General features: G+C 41.1%; 1 protein-coding gene and 1 non-coding gene across 2 annotated transcripts in view; one reads left to right on the forward strand and one right to left on the reverse strand.

Annotated features, from left to right (window-relative positions):
* Dpy19l2 (dpy-19 like 2) overlaps nucleotides 1–15802 on the forward strand; it is a 109369-nt gene that overhangs the window by 32704 nt on the left and 60863 nt on the right. The window contains exon 9 of the mRNA XM_052189673.1: nucleotides 1542–1641. Coding sequence (XP_052045633.1) covers nucleotides 1542–1641 — 100 coding nt within the window. The remainder of the gene's footprint in view (nucleotides 1–1541; nucleotides 1642–15802) is intronic.
* On the reverse strand, nucleotides 5884–5987 carry LOC127690240 (U6 spliceosomal RNA). The gene has a single exon (XR_007978981.1). It is a non-coding gene; the product is annotated as a U6 spliceosomal RNA (small nuclear RNA).

Below are 15802 nucleotides of genomic sequence, written 5' to 3' on the forward strand. Positions count from 1 at the left end.
GCCTTAGACACAGTCTTATATGAATTAAATTTTTAAGCATTTCAGAAACTTCAGATGTTTGAGAAATAATAATAGCAGAGCACTATAAATAGCTTTGCTATATGAATAAATTTCACAGGCGCCCATGAAACCTGTCACTGAGAGATCATAAACGTTACCTCCTCTAAGATCCCAGGGAATCAGATGTTCAGCTTACTAAGCTCTGTCAGGTTCCACCTTGTATGAAAATCCTTGCTTCCCTCCCTTCCTCCCTCCCTGTCTTCCCTCCCCCTTCCCTCCCTTTCTCCCTCCTTCCCTCCCTCCCTCCCTCTCTTCATTACTTCCTCCCTCTCTCCCTCCCCTTTCCTTCTAAAATTGCACAGCATGCCCATGTACATAAATGTCTGCACCTACATTTTAATGTATTTAAAAGTACCCATAGAAGCAGGAATTATGCTGAATTTAAATACTTAGCCGAAGACAATTTAGCACACATTCAAGCAGCTGACAAGGCATGCATTTGTCAGGTGACTGGGCCATCCTGAGCTCACTACAGAGGCCTGAGAACAGAGACTGCCTCCTGCTGTGCTACCAATTAGGGGTTGAATTTGAATGTGGGGATCTGTTTCCAGTTGAGGTTTCAATGTTTATTCATTACAGTATGTACTTAGAAAAATTATATAGAGGAAGATGCTATCTATCCTCTCTTTCCCCAGGTGATAATGTGTGTTCATCTGAAGTAATATTAGTCTGACTAATTGGGGGTGAGGAGATTTGCACAATGAAATGTGCTAGTCAGGGCATTTAGGATCATGACCTTAAGGCATGCACTGTCTGACTGAAACCAGCTTTGTGTGAATAAATAACTTTGTGTCTCCCACAAGCTGTGACACATCCCACACCAGCACATGTGCTGCTTCTCTTTGTTTTCTGAGTCATGTGAGTGACCAGTTGTGGGACAGACTTCTCCGTGCAGTGATGGAGACTGTGAGGAATACAGGATTAATGTCATGTCCTGTTTCCTAGACTTTGGCTGGAGAATTAAAAGTGAATGGCAAACATTTTTTTTTTTACAAAGACCTAACATTATATTTTAAATAATTTAATTTACTGAAAAAATTGTACAATACTTTTTTGAAATAATCTAATTTGGTTTTATTTAAGCATTTCTATTGCTCAAGCATTCTAAATAATTTTAGTAAATTGATTTTCAATTTTTTATTTTTATTGTATCTATTTATTTATTTATTTGCATTATGTAAAAGTTAAGAAGATCAGTTAGTTCAGGCAGTGGTGACGCTCACCTTTAATCTCAGCACTTGGGAGGCAGAGACAGGTGGATTTCTGAGTTCAAGGCCATCCTGGTCTACAGAGTGAATTCCAGGACAGCCAGGACCACACAGAGAAACCCTGTCTCCAAAAAACAAGAACAAAAACAAAAACAAAAACAGAAAAACAACAAAAAGTTAGATTTTTAAGAGATGTTTAATAAGGACTCCTTTGTTCTTGAGTTACTAGCTAGCTTTATAGCAGAACTTACGGTGTCACTTTTTTCCATCAAGGAACTCCACTGTTCACAAAAAGCACTACATAGCGCTCTGTTTCTCCAATGTCGCATTCATGCTCCCTTGGCAGTTCGCTCAGTTTATCCTTTTCACACAGGTAAGATGGCGTCATGTAACATAAGGTGAACGCACTTGTGCATGGCTGGGCCGGGGAGGGCTGTGGAATGCTCGTCTTAGTTTGGCTTTTGAGGCTGGCCTCATATTCACTCTCAACCCAAGCTGGCCTTGAACTTGCTATATTCCTGCCTTCACTTCTCAAGTGCAGGGGTAACGGAGGCAACCACCGCACCTAGCTGATTTCACTTATGCTTTTCAAGGGATAAGAAATTAAGGATTAATTATAAGATTTTTATAAATGTCTTTATTCTGTTTTGTATGAGAAGAAAAATATCTACCAGGATCCAAGATCTTTAATCAAGATCTTGCTTATGTGAACTGAAGCCATATTCGTCTTCCGAAAATACTTATGTAACTAATAGCAAGAAATTAAACTTGCAAAGCAGAGCGAAGGGGCAAAGTGATGAAGTTTTATAACAATATATGTTCCCACGTAGGTCCTCTTCAACAACAGTGGTGCTCTGTACTGGAAGTGAGGAGATTGGTTAAAAGAGTCTCAGTTCTTTATTTATGAACAGAGTTCATTCTACTGTCATTATTTGCATATGCTGAAAGAGTTATATATATATAATATATATTTATAATATATAAATAATATATGTATTTATAATATGTATATTAAATGCATGTAACTCTGCACATGACATGGATTCAGTTACTGCCGAATTCAGAAGATCAGGATGTTGTTGTAGCTCCTGGAACTAGAGTTAACAATTGATTGCGTGGGTGCTGGGAATCAAATCCAGGTCCTCTGGAAGACTAGTCAGTGCTCTTAATCACTGAGTCATGTCTCCAGACCCTAGAATATATTTTTAACAAGTCATCTCATTATTAGCAAATTTATCAATTAAATTGGGTGAAACTATGTGAGAAGCTCTTTAAGGGGGTTTAAGATCACCTTAGTAATTTCCTGACCATTCTAAGCAATTCAAGACTTAATTTTCTTTTTCTTCTTTAATTTTTTTTAGATATTCTCTTTACATCCCACTCACCAACACCCTCCTGGTCACCCCACTCCACACAGTCCTCCTCTCTCCACCCCCAGATCATCTTCTATGAGTGCGTGGGGCTCCCTGGGTTTTCCCCCTACCCTGGCACTTCAAGTCTCTGTAAGGCTGGCGCTTCCTCTCCCACTGAGCTAGACAAGGCAGCTCACCCAGCAGAACATGTTCCACATACAGGCAACAGCTTTTGGGATAGCCTCCACTCCAGCTGTGCAGGACCCACATGATGGTCATACTTTTGGGATAGCCTTCACTCTAGCTGTGCAGGACCCACATGATGGTCATACTTTTGGGATAGCCTTCACTCTAGCTGTTCAGGACCCACATGATGGTCATACTTTTTGGATAGCCTTCACTCTAGCTGTTCAGGACCCACATGATGGTCATACTTTTGGGATAGCCTCCACTCTAGCTGTGCAGGACCCACATGATGGTCATACTTTTGGGATAGCCTTCACTCTAGCTGTGCAGGACCCACATGATGGTCATACTTTTGGGATAGCCTTCACTCTAGCTGTGCAGGACCCACATGATGGTCATACTTTTGGGATAGCCTTCACTCTAGCTGTGCAGGACCCACATGATGGTCATACTTTTGGGATAGCCTTCACTCTAGCTGTTCAGGACCCACATGATGGGCATGCTTCACATTTGCCACATATGAGTGGGGGAGGCTGGACCTAGGCCTCCCGACTCATATGAAGACTTAATTTTCTTAACTAAAACAGGCACCTACGTTTGTGTTTGTATTTCTGCATATATGGGGAGAATCAAAGTCCCTCTACCCTCTGTGTATTTTTACATTTCATTTTTTATAATGTCCCCCCTAATCATTTTGTCTGAAAATGGATATAAAGGAAGGTGGCTCATATTTCAAAGGACAAACTGATGAGAGAGTCCTTGAGAACCTAGAATATTTGATCTGACAAGACCTTAGACTTGATCTTTCCAAGATACTAAGAATTTGGCAGCTAGATTTCAGTTTCTATTCAGGTTCACTTTGGAATCCCTAGGTATGTTGGAAAATTGTTGTGGCAGAGAAAGTGAGATGACTGATAAGGAAATTGTCAAACAAGTTAAATAGATATAAATTGTTTTTAGACAAGATAGTCTTGGCATATTTATACAACGATGATTAACAATCCAATTGTCTTTATATTACTGATTTTCAATCTGAGGTATGTAATTAGTTCATATATTTTGTAATATTTAAGTCAATGTGACTGTGTCTTTCTCCTGCTGGTAACAGTAGTGCCTTCTTCTCTCCCTGGAGTCTCTCTTTCTGCTGTTGGCAGTTTCTTGGGAGAAAGACAAGTCCCAGGGGCCCTAGCGCAAGCACAGGAGCCAGAAAGCAGGCTGCCTGCACTCACAGGGCTGCGTACCCACCATACATGCCCTGTACTGTGGGAGTACCACACTGCCTGCACGCACAGGGCTGCGTACCCACCATACATTCCCTGTACTGTGGGAGCACCACACTGCCTGCACGCACAGGGCTGCGTACCCACCATACATTCCCTGTACTGTGGGAGCACCACACTGCCTGCACGCACAGGGCTGCGTACCCACCATGCATTCCCTGTACTGTGGGAGCACCACACTGCCTGCACGCACAGGGCTGTGTACCCACCATACATTCCCTGTACTGTGGGAGCACCACACTGCCTGCACGCACAGGGCTGTGTACCCACCATACATTCCCTGTACTGTGGAAGTACCACACTGCTTCTCACAAAACACTTTCTTCTTCTGCAAAAGGATGTGGCAAATACAAACATAAAAATTAGAAGCAAGTATATTCTGTATTAGGATGTAGAGTCCTTTAGGTGATGCCAAGGAGTGGTGTAAGTAGTAATATAATGGTTCTAATTTTTGTTTTTCTCCAAATAACTCTAATCTTTAAAGTTACAAATAATGATTTCCCCATTGACACTGGCATGCCAACTGAGGCCATTTTTCTTGTTTAAGCTGTCATGTTGTTAAGAGACCTTAGGGGCAGCTTCTTTGTTGTGCATAGAAGACATGCTGTGACAGCTGCTGGCTTCTCCATTGTCTCTTATAATCTTCCACCCCCTCTTCTGCTATGTTTCCAGAGCCTTGGGTGGAGGAATTGAAGATGCATCTATTGATCAGGGTTAGTCCTTTGCATTTTGACCTGCTATGCCCTTCTGCAATGGTCTCCATCTGCTGTAAAATGGAGGTCTTGCCTCAAAATAAAATTTTCTTGATGAAGAAAATTTGTCTGTGGATATAAGTATGAATATTTAGAATGCAGTTAGCAATTACACTGTTTTGGGAACATGTGAGTAGTAGCTTCTCCTCTGGATTGTGTTAATATATTTAGAAATAGATACAGATAGATATACTCAACTAGTTACAGAAAAGGAGGTCACAGGAGGAGGAGAGTGTAGGCGGTGCGTGTGAGAGGAGAGGAGCTAGAGGGAGAGAGGGGAGAGGCAGAAATGAAGCTGTATTTTCATTTCAAAGAGCAAAAGAGTTATAGGAAAGGCTGTTTATTTTATATTGGGGGTGAGGAAACATACAAGGCACACAGAAAGACAAAATAGAGAATAGGGGAAACTTGGAAGCCCTAATTTCCCAGTTGTGTGATTTTGACAGTAAATGAGTTTTCCACAGCTGTGTGGGTTCACTTTGGGGGTCTTCTGCTATGTTTCATTGGTCTACATGCCTGCTTCTGTGCCAGTCCTTTGCTGGCTCTGTCGTAGTCTGAGGTCAGATAATGTGATACTTTTATCTGTGCTGCTTCTGCTTAGAAGTCTTGTGCCTCTCTGTGGTCTTTGTTAATTCAATATGAACTTTAGCAGTTTCTTTTTCTCTGTGAAGAATGTCATTGGAACTTTGGTGAGGATTGCCTTGAATGTGTAGATTGCTGGTTTCTATTTTCTGTTTCTTAATTCTTCTCTCATATATTACACACTGATTACAGTTACCTCTCCCTCCTCTTTACGGTCCCTTCCTCCACCACCCCTTTCTCCAGGACTTACTCATCTTTCTCTTCCTTCCTGTCTAGCCTCCTTGGGTCTTAAGAGAGTAGCATGGTTATCCTTTACTTTAGTCAATATACACTTATAAGTGAGTATATGCTTTCTGGATTTGGGTTACCTCACTCAGGATAAATTTTTCTTTTTCTTTTTCTTTTTCTGTTTGTGTGTGTATGTGTGTGTGTGTGTGTGTTTGTCAGTTCCTCTGAGGGAGGACAAAATATGAAACGCTTCATGAATTTGAATGTCATCCTTGTACAGGGGCCATGCTAATCTCTGTATCGTTCCAATTTTAGTATATGTGCTGCCGAAGTGAGCACAATTTTTTCTAGTTACAGTCATTTTCCTTCAAATTTCATGTCATTATTTTAATAGCTGCATAATACTCCTTTGTGTAAATGTACTACATCTTATCCATTTTTCATTTGAAGGGCATTTAGGTTGTTTCCAGTTTGGGGCAATAGTGAATAAAGCTGCTATGAAGACATTTGCACAAGTGTCCTGGTAGGAAGGCGTATCCTTTGGTTATGTGCCCAAGAGTGGTATAGATGGGTCTTGAGGTAGATCAGTTCCCAGTTCACTGAGAAATGTCCACATTGAAATCATGTTCCCCTTGTTCCACATCCTTGCCAGCATGAGCTGTCACTTGTATTTTTGACCTTAGCCATTATGACAGGCATAAGGAATCTCAAAGTAATTTTGATTTGTACTTCCCTTATGCTAAGGATGTTGATCATTTAAGCATTTCTTAGTCATTAAGGATTCTTCTACTGATAATTCTGTTTAGATCTGTTCCCCAGTTTTAAACTGGGTTATTTGGTTTGTTGATTTCTATCTAGTATTTTTTTTAATGTTTTAAATATATTTTGGATATTAGCCCTCTGTGAAATAATGTGGAGTTAGTGAAGATCTTTCTCCATTCTCTAGGCTTCTGTTTTGTCCCGTTGATGGTGTCTATGCCTAACAGAAGCTTTTCAGTTTCATGAGGTCTCATTTATTCATTGTCAATCTTAGTGCCTGTGCTAAGATTGTTGTTCGTTCAGGAAATTGTCTCCTGTGCCAATGTGTTTAAGGCTATTCCCCGATTTTTCTTCTATCAGATTTAGTGTATCTCATTTTATGTTGAGGTTTTTGATCCACTTGGACTTGAGTTTTGTGCACATAGATACGGATCTAGTAATGTTCTTCTGCATACCAGCATCCAGTTAGACCAGAACTATTTGTTGAAGACATGTCATTGTTTCCATTGTATTTTTCTGACTTCTATCAAAAAGCAGCTGTCCACAGGTGTATAGCTTTATATCTCTGTCTTCAACTTGATTCAGTGATCAGCCTTTTTGTTTTTATGCCAGTGGCTTGTTGGTTTAGTTACTGTAGTACAGCTTAAGATAAGGATGGTATTCCTCTGGAGTTTCTTCTAATGTACAAGATTGTTTTAGATATTCTGGCCTATGTTTTTCCATATGAAGTTGAGTATTGTTTTTGTCAAAGTCTGTATAGAATTGTGTTGGGATTTTGATAGGGATTGTGTTGAGTTTGTAGCTTGTTTTTTGTAAGATGGCAATTTTTGCTATGTTACGCCTACTTGTTCTTATGCATGGGAGATCTTTTTTTTTAATTTATTGATATATTTATTTACATTTCAAATGATTTCCCCTTTTCTGGACCCCCACTCCCCAAAAGTCCCATCAGTCCCCTTCCCTCCCCCTGTTTTCCCACCCAACCCTTCCCATTTCCCTGTTCTGATTTTGCTCTATACTGCTTCACTGAGTCTTTTCAGAACAAGGGCCCACTCCTCCGTTCTTCTTGTACCTCATTTGATGTGTGGATTATGTTTTGGGTATTCCAGTTTTCTAGGTTAATATCCACTTATTAGTGAGTGCATACCATGATTCACCTTTTGAGTCTGGGTTACCTCACTTAGTATGATGTTCTCTAGCTCCATCCATTTGCCTAGGAATTTCATGAATTCATTGTTTCTAATGGCTGAATAGTACTCCATTATGTAGATATACCACATTTTTTGCATCCACTCATCTGTTGAGGGATACCTGGGTTCTTTCCAGCATCTGGCAATTATAAATAGGGCTGCTATGAACATAGTAGAGCATGTATCCTTATTACATGGTGGGGAATCCTCTGGGTATATGCCCAGGAGTTGTATAGCAGGATCTTCTGGAAGTGAGGTGCCCAGTTTTTGGAGGAACCGCCAGACTGATTTCCAGAGTGGTTGTACCAATTTGCAACCCCACCAGCAGTGGAGGAGTGTTCCTCTTTCTCCACATCCTCTCCAACATCTGCTGTCTCCTGAATTTTTAATCTTAGCCATTCTGACTGGTGTAAGGTGAAATCTCAGGGTTGTTTTGATTTGCATTTCCCTAATGACTAATGAAATTGAGCATTTTTAAGGTGTTTCTCTGCCATCCGAAGTTCTTAAGGTGAGAATTCTTTGTTTAACTCTGTACCCCATTTTTCAATAGGGTTGTTTGGTTTTCTGGAGTCTAACTTCTTGAGTTCTTTATATATATTGGATATTAGCCCTCTATCTGATGTAGGATTGGTGAAGATCTTTTCCCAATTTGTTGGTTGCCGATTTGTCCTTTTGATGGTGTCCTTTGCTGTACAGAAACTTTGTAATTTTATGAGGTCCCATTTGTCAATTCTTGATCTTAGAGCATATGCTATTGGTGTTCTGTTCAGAAACTTTCTCCTTATACTGATGTCCTCAAGGATCTTCCCCAATTTCTTTTCTATTAGCTTCAGAGTGTCTGGCTTTATGTGGAGGTCCTTGATCCATTTAGATTTGAGCTTAATACAAGGAGACAAGGATGGATCAATTCGCATTCTTCTGCATGCTGACCTCCAGTTGAACCAGCACCATTTGTTGAAAAGGCTATCTTTTTTCCATTGGATGTTTTCAGCCCCTTTGTCGAGGATCAAGTGGCCATAGGTGTGTGAGTTCATTTCTGGATCTTCAGTCCTGTTCCATTGATCTGCCTGCTTGTCACTGTACCAATACCATACAGTTTTTAACACTATTGCTCTGTAGTATTGCTTGAGGTCAGGCATACTGATTCCCCCAGAATTTCTTTTGTTGCTGAGAATAGTTTTAGCTATCCTGGGTTTTTTGTTATTCCAGATGAATTTGATAATTGCTCTTTCTTACTCTGTGAAGAATTGAGTTGGGATTTTGATGGGTATTGCATTGAATCTGTATATTGCTTTTGGCAAAATGGCCATTTTAACTATATTGATCCTGCCGATCCATGAGCATGGGAGGTTTTCCCATTATTTGAGGTCTTCTTCCATTTCCTTCTTCAGAGTCTTGAAGTTCTTGTCATACAGATCTTTTACATGTTTGGTAAGAGTCACCCCAAGGTACTTTATACTGTTTGTGGCTATTGTGAAGGGGGTCATTTCCCTAATTTCTTTCTCAGCCTGCTTATCCTTTGAGTATAGGAAGGCCACTGATTTGCTTGAGTTGATTTTATAACCTGCTACTTTGCTGAAGTTGTTTATCAGCTGTAGGAGTTCTCTAGTGCAGTTTTTTGGGTCACTTAGGTAGACTATCATGTCGTCTGCAAATAATGATAGTTTGACTTCTTCCTTTCCAATTTGTATCCCTTTGACCTCCTTATGTTGTCGAATTGCCCAAGCTAGTACTTCAAGTACAATATTGAAAAGATAAGGAGAAAGGGGGCAGCCCTGTCTAGTCCCTGATTTTAGTGGGATTGCTTCAAGTTTCTCTCCATTTAGTTTGATGCTGGCTACCGGTTTGCTGTATATTGCTTTAACGATGTTTAGGTATGGGCCTTGAATTTCTGTTCTTTCCAAGACTTTAAGCATGAAAGGATGCTGAATTTTGTCAAATGCTTTTTCAGCATCCAATGAAATGACCATGTGGTTTTTTTCTTTGAGTTTATGTAGTGGATTGCATTGATGGATTTCCGTATATTGAGCCAAACCTGCGTCCCTGGGATAAAGCCTACTTGATCATGGTGGATGATCGTTTTGATGTGTTCTTGGATTTGGTTGGCAAGAATTTTATTGAGTATTTTTGCATCGATGTTCATAAGGGAGATTGGTCTGAAGTTTTCTTTCTTTGTTGGATCATTGTGTGGTTTTGGTATTAGCGTAATTGTGGCTTCATAGAAGTAATTGGGTAGGGTTCCTTCTGTTTCTATTTTGTGGAATAGTTTGAAGAGTATTGGTGTTAGGTCTTCTTTGAAGGTCTGATAGAATTCTGCACTGAAACCATCTGGTCCTGTGCTTTTTTTGGTTGGAAGACTTTCTATGACCCCTTCTATTTCTTTAGGGGTTATGGGACTGTTTAGATGATCTATTTGGTCCTGATTTAATTTTGGTATTTGGTATCTGTCTAGGAAATTGTCCATTTCCTCCAGATTCTCCAGTTGTGTTGAGTATAGGCTTTTGTAGTAGGATCTGATGATTTTTTGGATCTCCTCAGTTTCTGTTGTAATATCTCCCTTTTCATTTCTAATTTTGTTAATTTGGATACTTTCTCTGTGCCCTTTGGTCAGTCTGGCTAAGGGTTTATCTATCTTGTTGATTTTCTCAAAGAACCAGCTCATGGTTTTGTTGATTCTTTGTATGGTTCTCTTTATTTCCACTTGATTTATTTCAGCCCTTAGTTTGATGATTTCCTGTCTTCTATTCCTCCTGGGTGAAATAGCTTCTTTTTGTTCCAGGGCTTTCAGGTGTGTCATTAAGCTGCTGGTATATGCTCTCTCCATTTTCTTTTTGGAGGCACTCAGGGCTATGAGTTTTCCTCTTAGCACTGCTTTCATTGTGTCCCAAAGATTTTGGTATGTTGTGCCTTCATTTTCATTAAATTCTAAAAAGTCTCTGATTTCTTTCTTTATTTCTTCTTTGGCCTAAGTGTCATTGAGTAGAGTATTGTTCAGCCTCCATGTTTATATGGGCTTTCTGTTGTTTTTGTTGCTATTGAAAACCACTCTTATACCATATTGATCTGATAGGAGTAGTTCGATCTTCTTGTATTTGTTGAGGTCTGTCTTGTGACCAATTATATGGTCGATTTTGGAGAAGGTACCATGAGGTGCTGAGAAAAAGGTATATTCTTTTGCTTTAGGGTGAAATGTTCTATAGATATCAGTCAAATCCAATTGGTCCAAAGCTTCAATTAGTTTTACTGTGTCCCTGTTTAGTTTTTGTTTTCCTGATCGGTCCATTGAGGAGAGTGGAGTGTTGAAGTCCCCCACAATTATTGTGTTAGTTGCAATGTGTGCTTTGAGCTTTAGTAAAGTTTCTTTTATGAATGAGGGTGCCCTTGCATTTGGCACATAGATGTTCAGAATTGAAAGTTCTTCTTGGTGAATTTTTCCTTTGACCAGCAAGAAGTGTCCCTCAGTGTCTCTTTTGATGACTTTAGGTTGAAAGTCAATTTTATCTGATATTAGAGTGGCTACTCTGGCTCGTTTCCCGAGACCATTTGCTTGTAAAGTTGTCTTCCAGCCTTTTACTCTAAGGTAGTTTTTGTCTTTGACATTTAGGTGTGTTTCCTGTATGCAGCAAAATGTAGGGTCTTGTTTCCTTATCCAGTCTGTTAGTCTATGTCTTTTTATTGGGGAATTGAGTCCATTGATGTTAAGAGATATTAAGGAATAGAGATTATTACTTGCTGTCATTTTTGATGTTATTTTTATATTTGAGTGATTATCTTCTTTGGGGTTTGATGAGGGAAGGTTACTATCTTACTTTTTCCAGGGTGTAGTTTCCCTCCTTGTATTGGAGTTTTCCTCCTATTATTCTTTGTAGAGCTGGGTTGTGGAAAGATATTGTGTAAATCTGGTTTTGTCATGGAATGTCTTGGTTTCTCCATCTATTGTGATTGAGAGTTTTGCTGGGTATAGTAGTCTTGGCTGACATTTGTGTTCTCTTAGAGTCTGCATGAGATCTGCCCAGGATCTTCTAGCTTTCATTGTCTCTGGTGAGAAGTCTGGTGTGATTCTGATAGGTCTTCCTTTATATGTTACTTGGCCTTTTTCTCTTACTGCCTTTAATATTCTTTCTTTGTTTAGTGTATTTGGGGTTTTAATTATTATGTGGCGAGAGGTATTTCTGCTCAGATCCAGTCTGTTTGGAGTTCTGTAGGCTTCTTGTATATTCATAGGCATCTCTCTCTTTAAGTTGGGAACGTTTTCTTCCATAATTTTGTTAAAGATATTTGCTGGCCCTTTCAGTTGTAAATCTTCACTCTCTTCTATACCTATAATCCTTAGCTTTGGTCTTCTCATTGTATCCTGGATTTCCTGGATGTTCTGGGATACAAGCTTTTTGCATTTTGCATTTTCTTTGACTGTTGAGTCAATGGTTTCTATGGTATCTTCGGCATCTGAGATTCTCTCTTCCATCTCTTGTATTCTGTTGTTTACATTTGCATCTATGGCCCCTGATTTCTTCTCAAGGTTTTCTATCTCCAAAGTTGTCTCCCTTTGTGATTTCTTAGTTGTTTCTACTTCTGTTTTTAGGTCCAGGATGGTTTTGCTCAGTTCCATCATTTATTTGTTTGTGTTTTCCTGTAATTCTTTAAGAGATTTTTTGTGTTACCTCTTTCATGACTTCTGCCTCTTGACTCAAGTTCTCCTGCATTTCTTTAAGTTTTTTTTTTTTTTTTTTTTTTGCCTTTCTTCTTTATTGGCTTCTATCTCTTGAGCCTTATTCTCCTGCATTTCTTTAAGTGATTTTTCTGTTTCCATTATACGGGTTTCTAGCTTATTCATGTTCCCCTGTATTTCTTTAAGAGATTCATTTATGTCCTTTTTGTGTTCTTCTAGCAGCATCATGATCAGTGATTTTAAATCCAAATCTTGTTTCTCTGGTGTGTTGGTATAACCAGGACTTGCTGATGTTGGAGAGTTTGGTTCAGATGCTGCCATATTGCCTAGATTTCTGTTAGTAGTGTTCCTGCGTTTGCCCTTTGCCATCTTGTTCTCTGGATTTAGTTGGTCTTGTCCCTGGCTGGTGTTTGGGCCTCCTGAGGGGCTCTGGGGCTATTACTGCAACACTATATGGCTGGGTTTCCCCTGTAGCAGATTGCTGCTGTGCTGTCCTCCTCTTGGGTCCCCTTGCAGGTCTAGTGTGCTTTGCCCCAGATTGTGTCTGTGGACCAGATGGAGCCAGTGTGCACCCCCAGGGAGCGCCGATGGTGTATGCTGCTGGGACCTCCCCTGCGTGCTAATCACTCCGCTGGGCAGCCGATCCCCTAACCGGGCTGGCGCACATAAGGTTAGCCTGGCCGCCCAGGTCCTGGATCCAGGCAAAAGCCTGGGAGGCCAAGGTCAGATCAAAGTTCCCCTTGGGCTATGACTGTCAACTGGGTCAGCCAGGTGACCAGGATGGTGGGCGTGCGTGCTCGCGCTCCCTGAAAGTGCCAGGAGAGTCTGCTGTGCTAACAATCTCCTGTGCGGGTTGACACACAGATGGCCCACCAAGCTGCCCAGTTCTTGGGGTCAGTCCAGGCCCTGTTGGGGCCTAGACCCACGCTTTGTTAGCCTCAGGCTATGCCTGCTAGCCGGCTCTGCCCGCCAGAGCTCTCTGGTGTCCTGTAGGCAAAATGGCGGCGTGCGCGCCACCCCGGGCAAAAAAAAAACCTGGCTGGGTTGGCACCCCGATGGCCCCCCTAACAGCCCAGGGCCTGGGTGCAGGCCAATGCCCGTCGGGCTCAGACCCCCGTGATGTTGGCCTCGGGTTATGTTTGTGTACCTCAGTCTGTCCGATCTCTCTGGAGTCCGAAACCAAGATGGAGGTGAGCCTCTCCTGACTGGCGGGAGGCCGAGTTCTGAAGTGGCTTCCGTGCAGCGAAAAGCACAGCAAAGCAGCGAAAAGCACAGCAAATCCGCAGCTGCTTGCCGCCTGGCTGGTCAGCGAAGGTCAGTGGTCGTGGGCGCAGGGCCTAACTGGACCCTGTGTCGCCTTGGTTCCACTGCTGATGGCCCTTCAGCTGGAGCAGCCACTGCTGCACTGCTGCCACCTCCGCAGCCGCCACCGAATTCCGCATGGGAGATCTTTTAGTCTTTTGATATCTTCTTCAAAGACTTCTAGTTATTATCACACAGATCTTTAACCTGCTTGTTTTGTTGTTGGTGTTGATTAGTCTTCATTATATTCAGGTAAGTTTCCTGTATCCCTGATCTGTCTGAGACTTATCAGGAAGGAATGTTGGATTTGGTCAAAGGCTTTTCCAGAATCTAATAGAATGATCTTTTTTTTTTCCAGTTTGCTTATATGGATTTCACTGACAGATTTTTCTATGTTGAACTATCCCTGCATGTCTAAGATGAAGCCTACTTTTATTTTTTTAGCATGGTCTTAGATTCAGTTTGCGAATATTTTATTCAGTATTTTGAATCAATGTTCAGGAGAGAAACTGGTTGGTTAATGCTCTTTCTTTGTTGGATGTCTGTGTGATTTTGTTATGAGGGTGATTGTGGTCTCGTAAAATGAATTAGGCATTATCCCTTTTGTTTATGTTGTATGGAATAAATTGAGGACTATTGTTATTTTTTCTTTGAAAGTCTCAAGAGAATTCTGTGCTAAAAGTAGTTTGCTCTGGGCTATTTTGGGTTAGGAGACTTTTTTTTCTATTTTTTTATTTGATATATTCTTTATTTACATTTCAAATGATTCCCCCTTTCCTGGATCCCCCCTCCCCAAAAGTCCCATAAGCCCTCTTCCCTATCCCTATTCCCCAATCTGCCCCCTCCCACTTCCCTGTTCTGGAATTCCCCTACACTGCTGCGCTGAGCCTTTCCAGAACCAGGGGCCACTCCTTCCTTCTTCTTGGGCATCATTTGATATGTGAATTGTGTCTTGGAAATTCCAAACTTCCCCACCGGTCTCATAAGCCCTCTTCCCTTCACCTATTTCCTAATCATCCCCCCACCCCCCAGCCCATTTCCCTGTCCTGGTACTACCCTACAATGGTGAATCAACTCTTTTCAGAACCAGGGCCCTCTTTTTCCCTCTTCTTGGGTATCATTTGATATGCTAACTGTGTCTTGAGAATTCAGAGCTCTGGGCTAATTAATATCTACTTATCAGTGATTGCATTCCATGTGTATTCTTTTGTGATTGGGTTATCTCATTTAGGATGATATTTTCCAGTTCCAACCATTTGCCTAAGAATTTCATGAATTCATTGTTTTTAATTGCTGAGTAGTATTCCATTGTGTAAATATACCACATTTTCTGTATCCATTCCCCCACTGAGGGACATCTCAGTTCTTTCCAGCTTCTGACTATTATAGATAAGACTGCTATGAACATAGTGGAGCATGTGTCCTTATTGCAAGCCGGGGAATCCAGAAGAGGTATAGCAGGGTCCTCTGGAAGTATCATGCCCAGGTTTCTGAGGAACCGCCAGACTGATTTCCAAAGTGGTTGTACCATCTTGCAATCCCACCAGCAGAGGAGGAGTGTTCCTCTTTCTCCACATCCTCACCAACACCTGTTGTCTCCTGAGTTTTTAACCTTAGCCATTCTGACTGGTGTGAGGTGAAATCTCAGGGTTGTCTTGATTTGCATTTCCCTAATGATTAATGATGTTGAACATTTCTTAAGGTGCTTCTCAGCCATCCGAAATTCTTCATGTGAAAATTCTTTGTTTAGCTCTGTACCCCACTTTTTAATAGGGTGATTTGGTTCTCTGGGGTCTACCTTCTTGAGTTCTTTGTATTTTTTAGATATTAGCCCTCTGTCGGATTTAGGGTTGGTGAAGATCCTTTCCCAATCTGTTGGTTGACGTTTTGTCTTTTTGACAGTGTCCTTTGCCTTACAGAAACTTTGTAATGTTATGAGGTCCCATTTGCCAATTCTTTTTTTTCTTTTTTTTTTTATTCGATATATTTTTTATTTACATTTCAACTAATTTCCCCTTTTCTGGCCCCCCACTCCCCGAAAGTCATATAAGCCCCCTTTCCTCCCCCTGTTCTCCCATTCACCCCTTCCCACTTCCCTGTTCTGGTTTTGCCCTATACTGCTACACTGAGTCTTTCCAGAACCAGGGGCCACTCCTCTGTTCTTCTTGGACCTCATTAGATGTGTGGATTACGTTTCATAAGCTATTGGTGTTCTGTTCAGGAACTTTGGGTTG

This window comes from Apodemus sylvaticus, chromosome 7 (assembly GCF_947179515.1).
Source record: "Apodemus sylvaticus chromosome 7, mApoSyl1.1, whole genome shotgun sequence".
NCBI lineage: Eukaryota > Metazoa > Chordata > Mammalia > Rodentia > Muridae > Apodemus > Apodemus sylvaticus.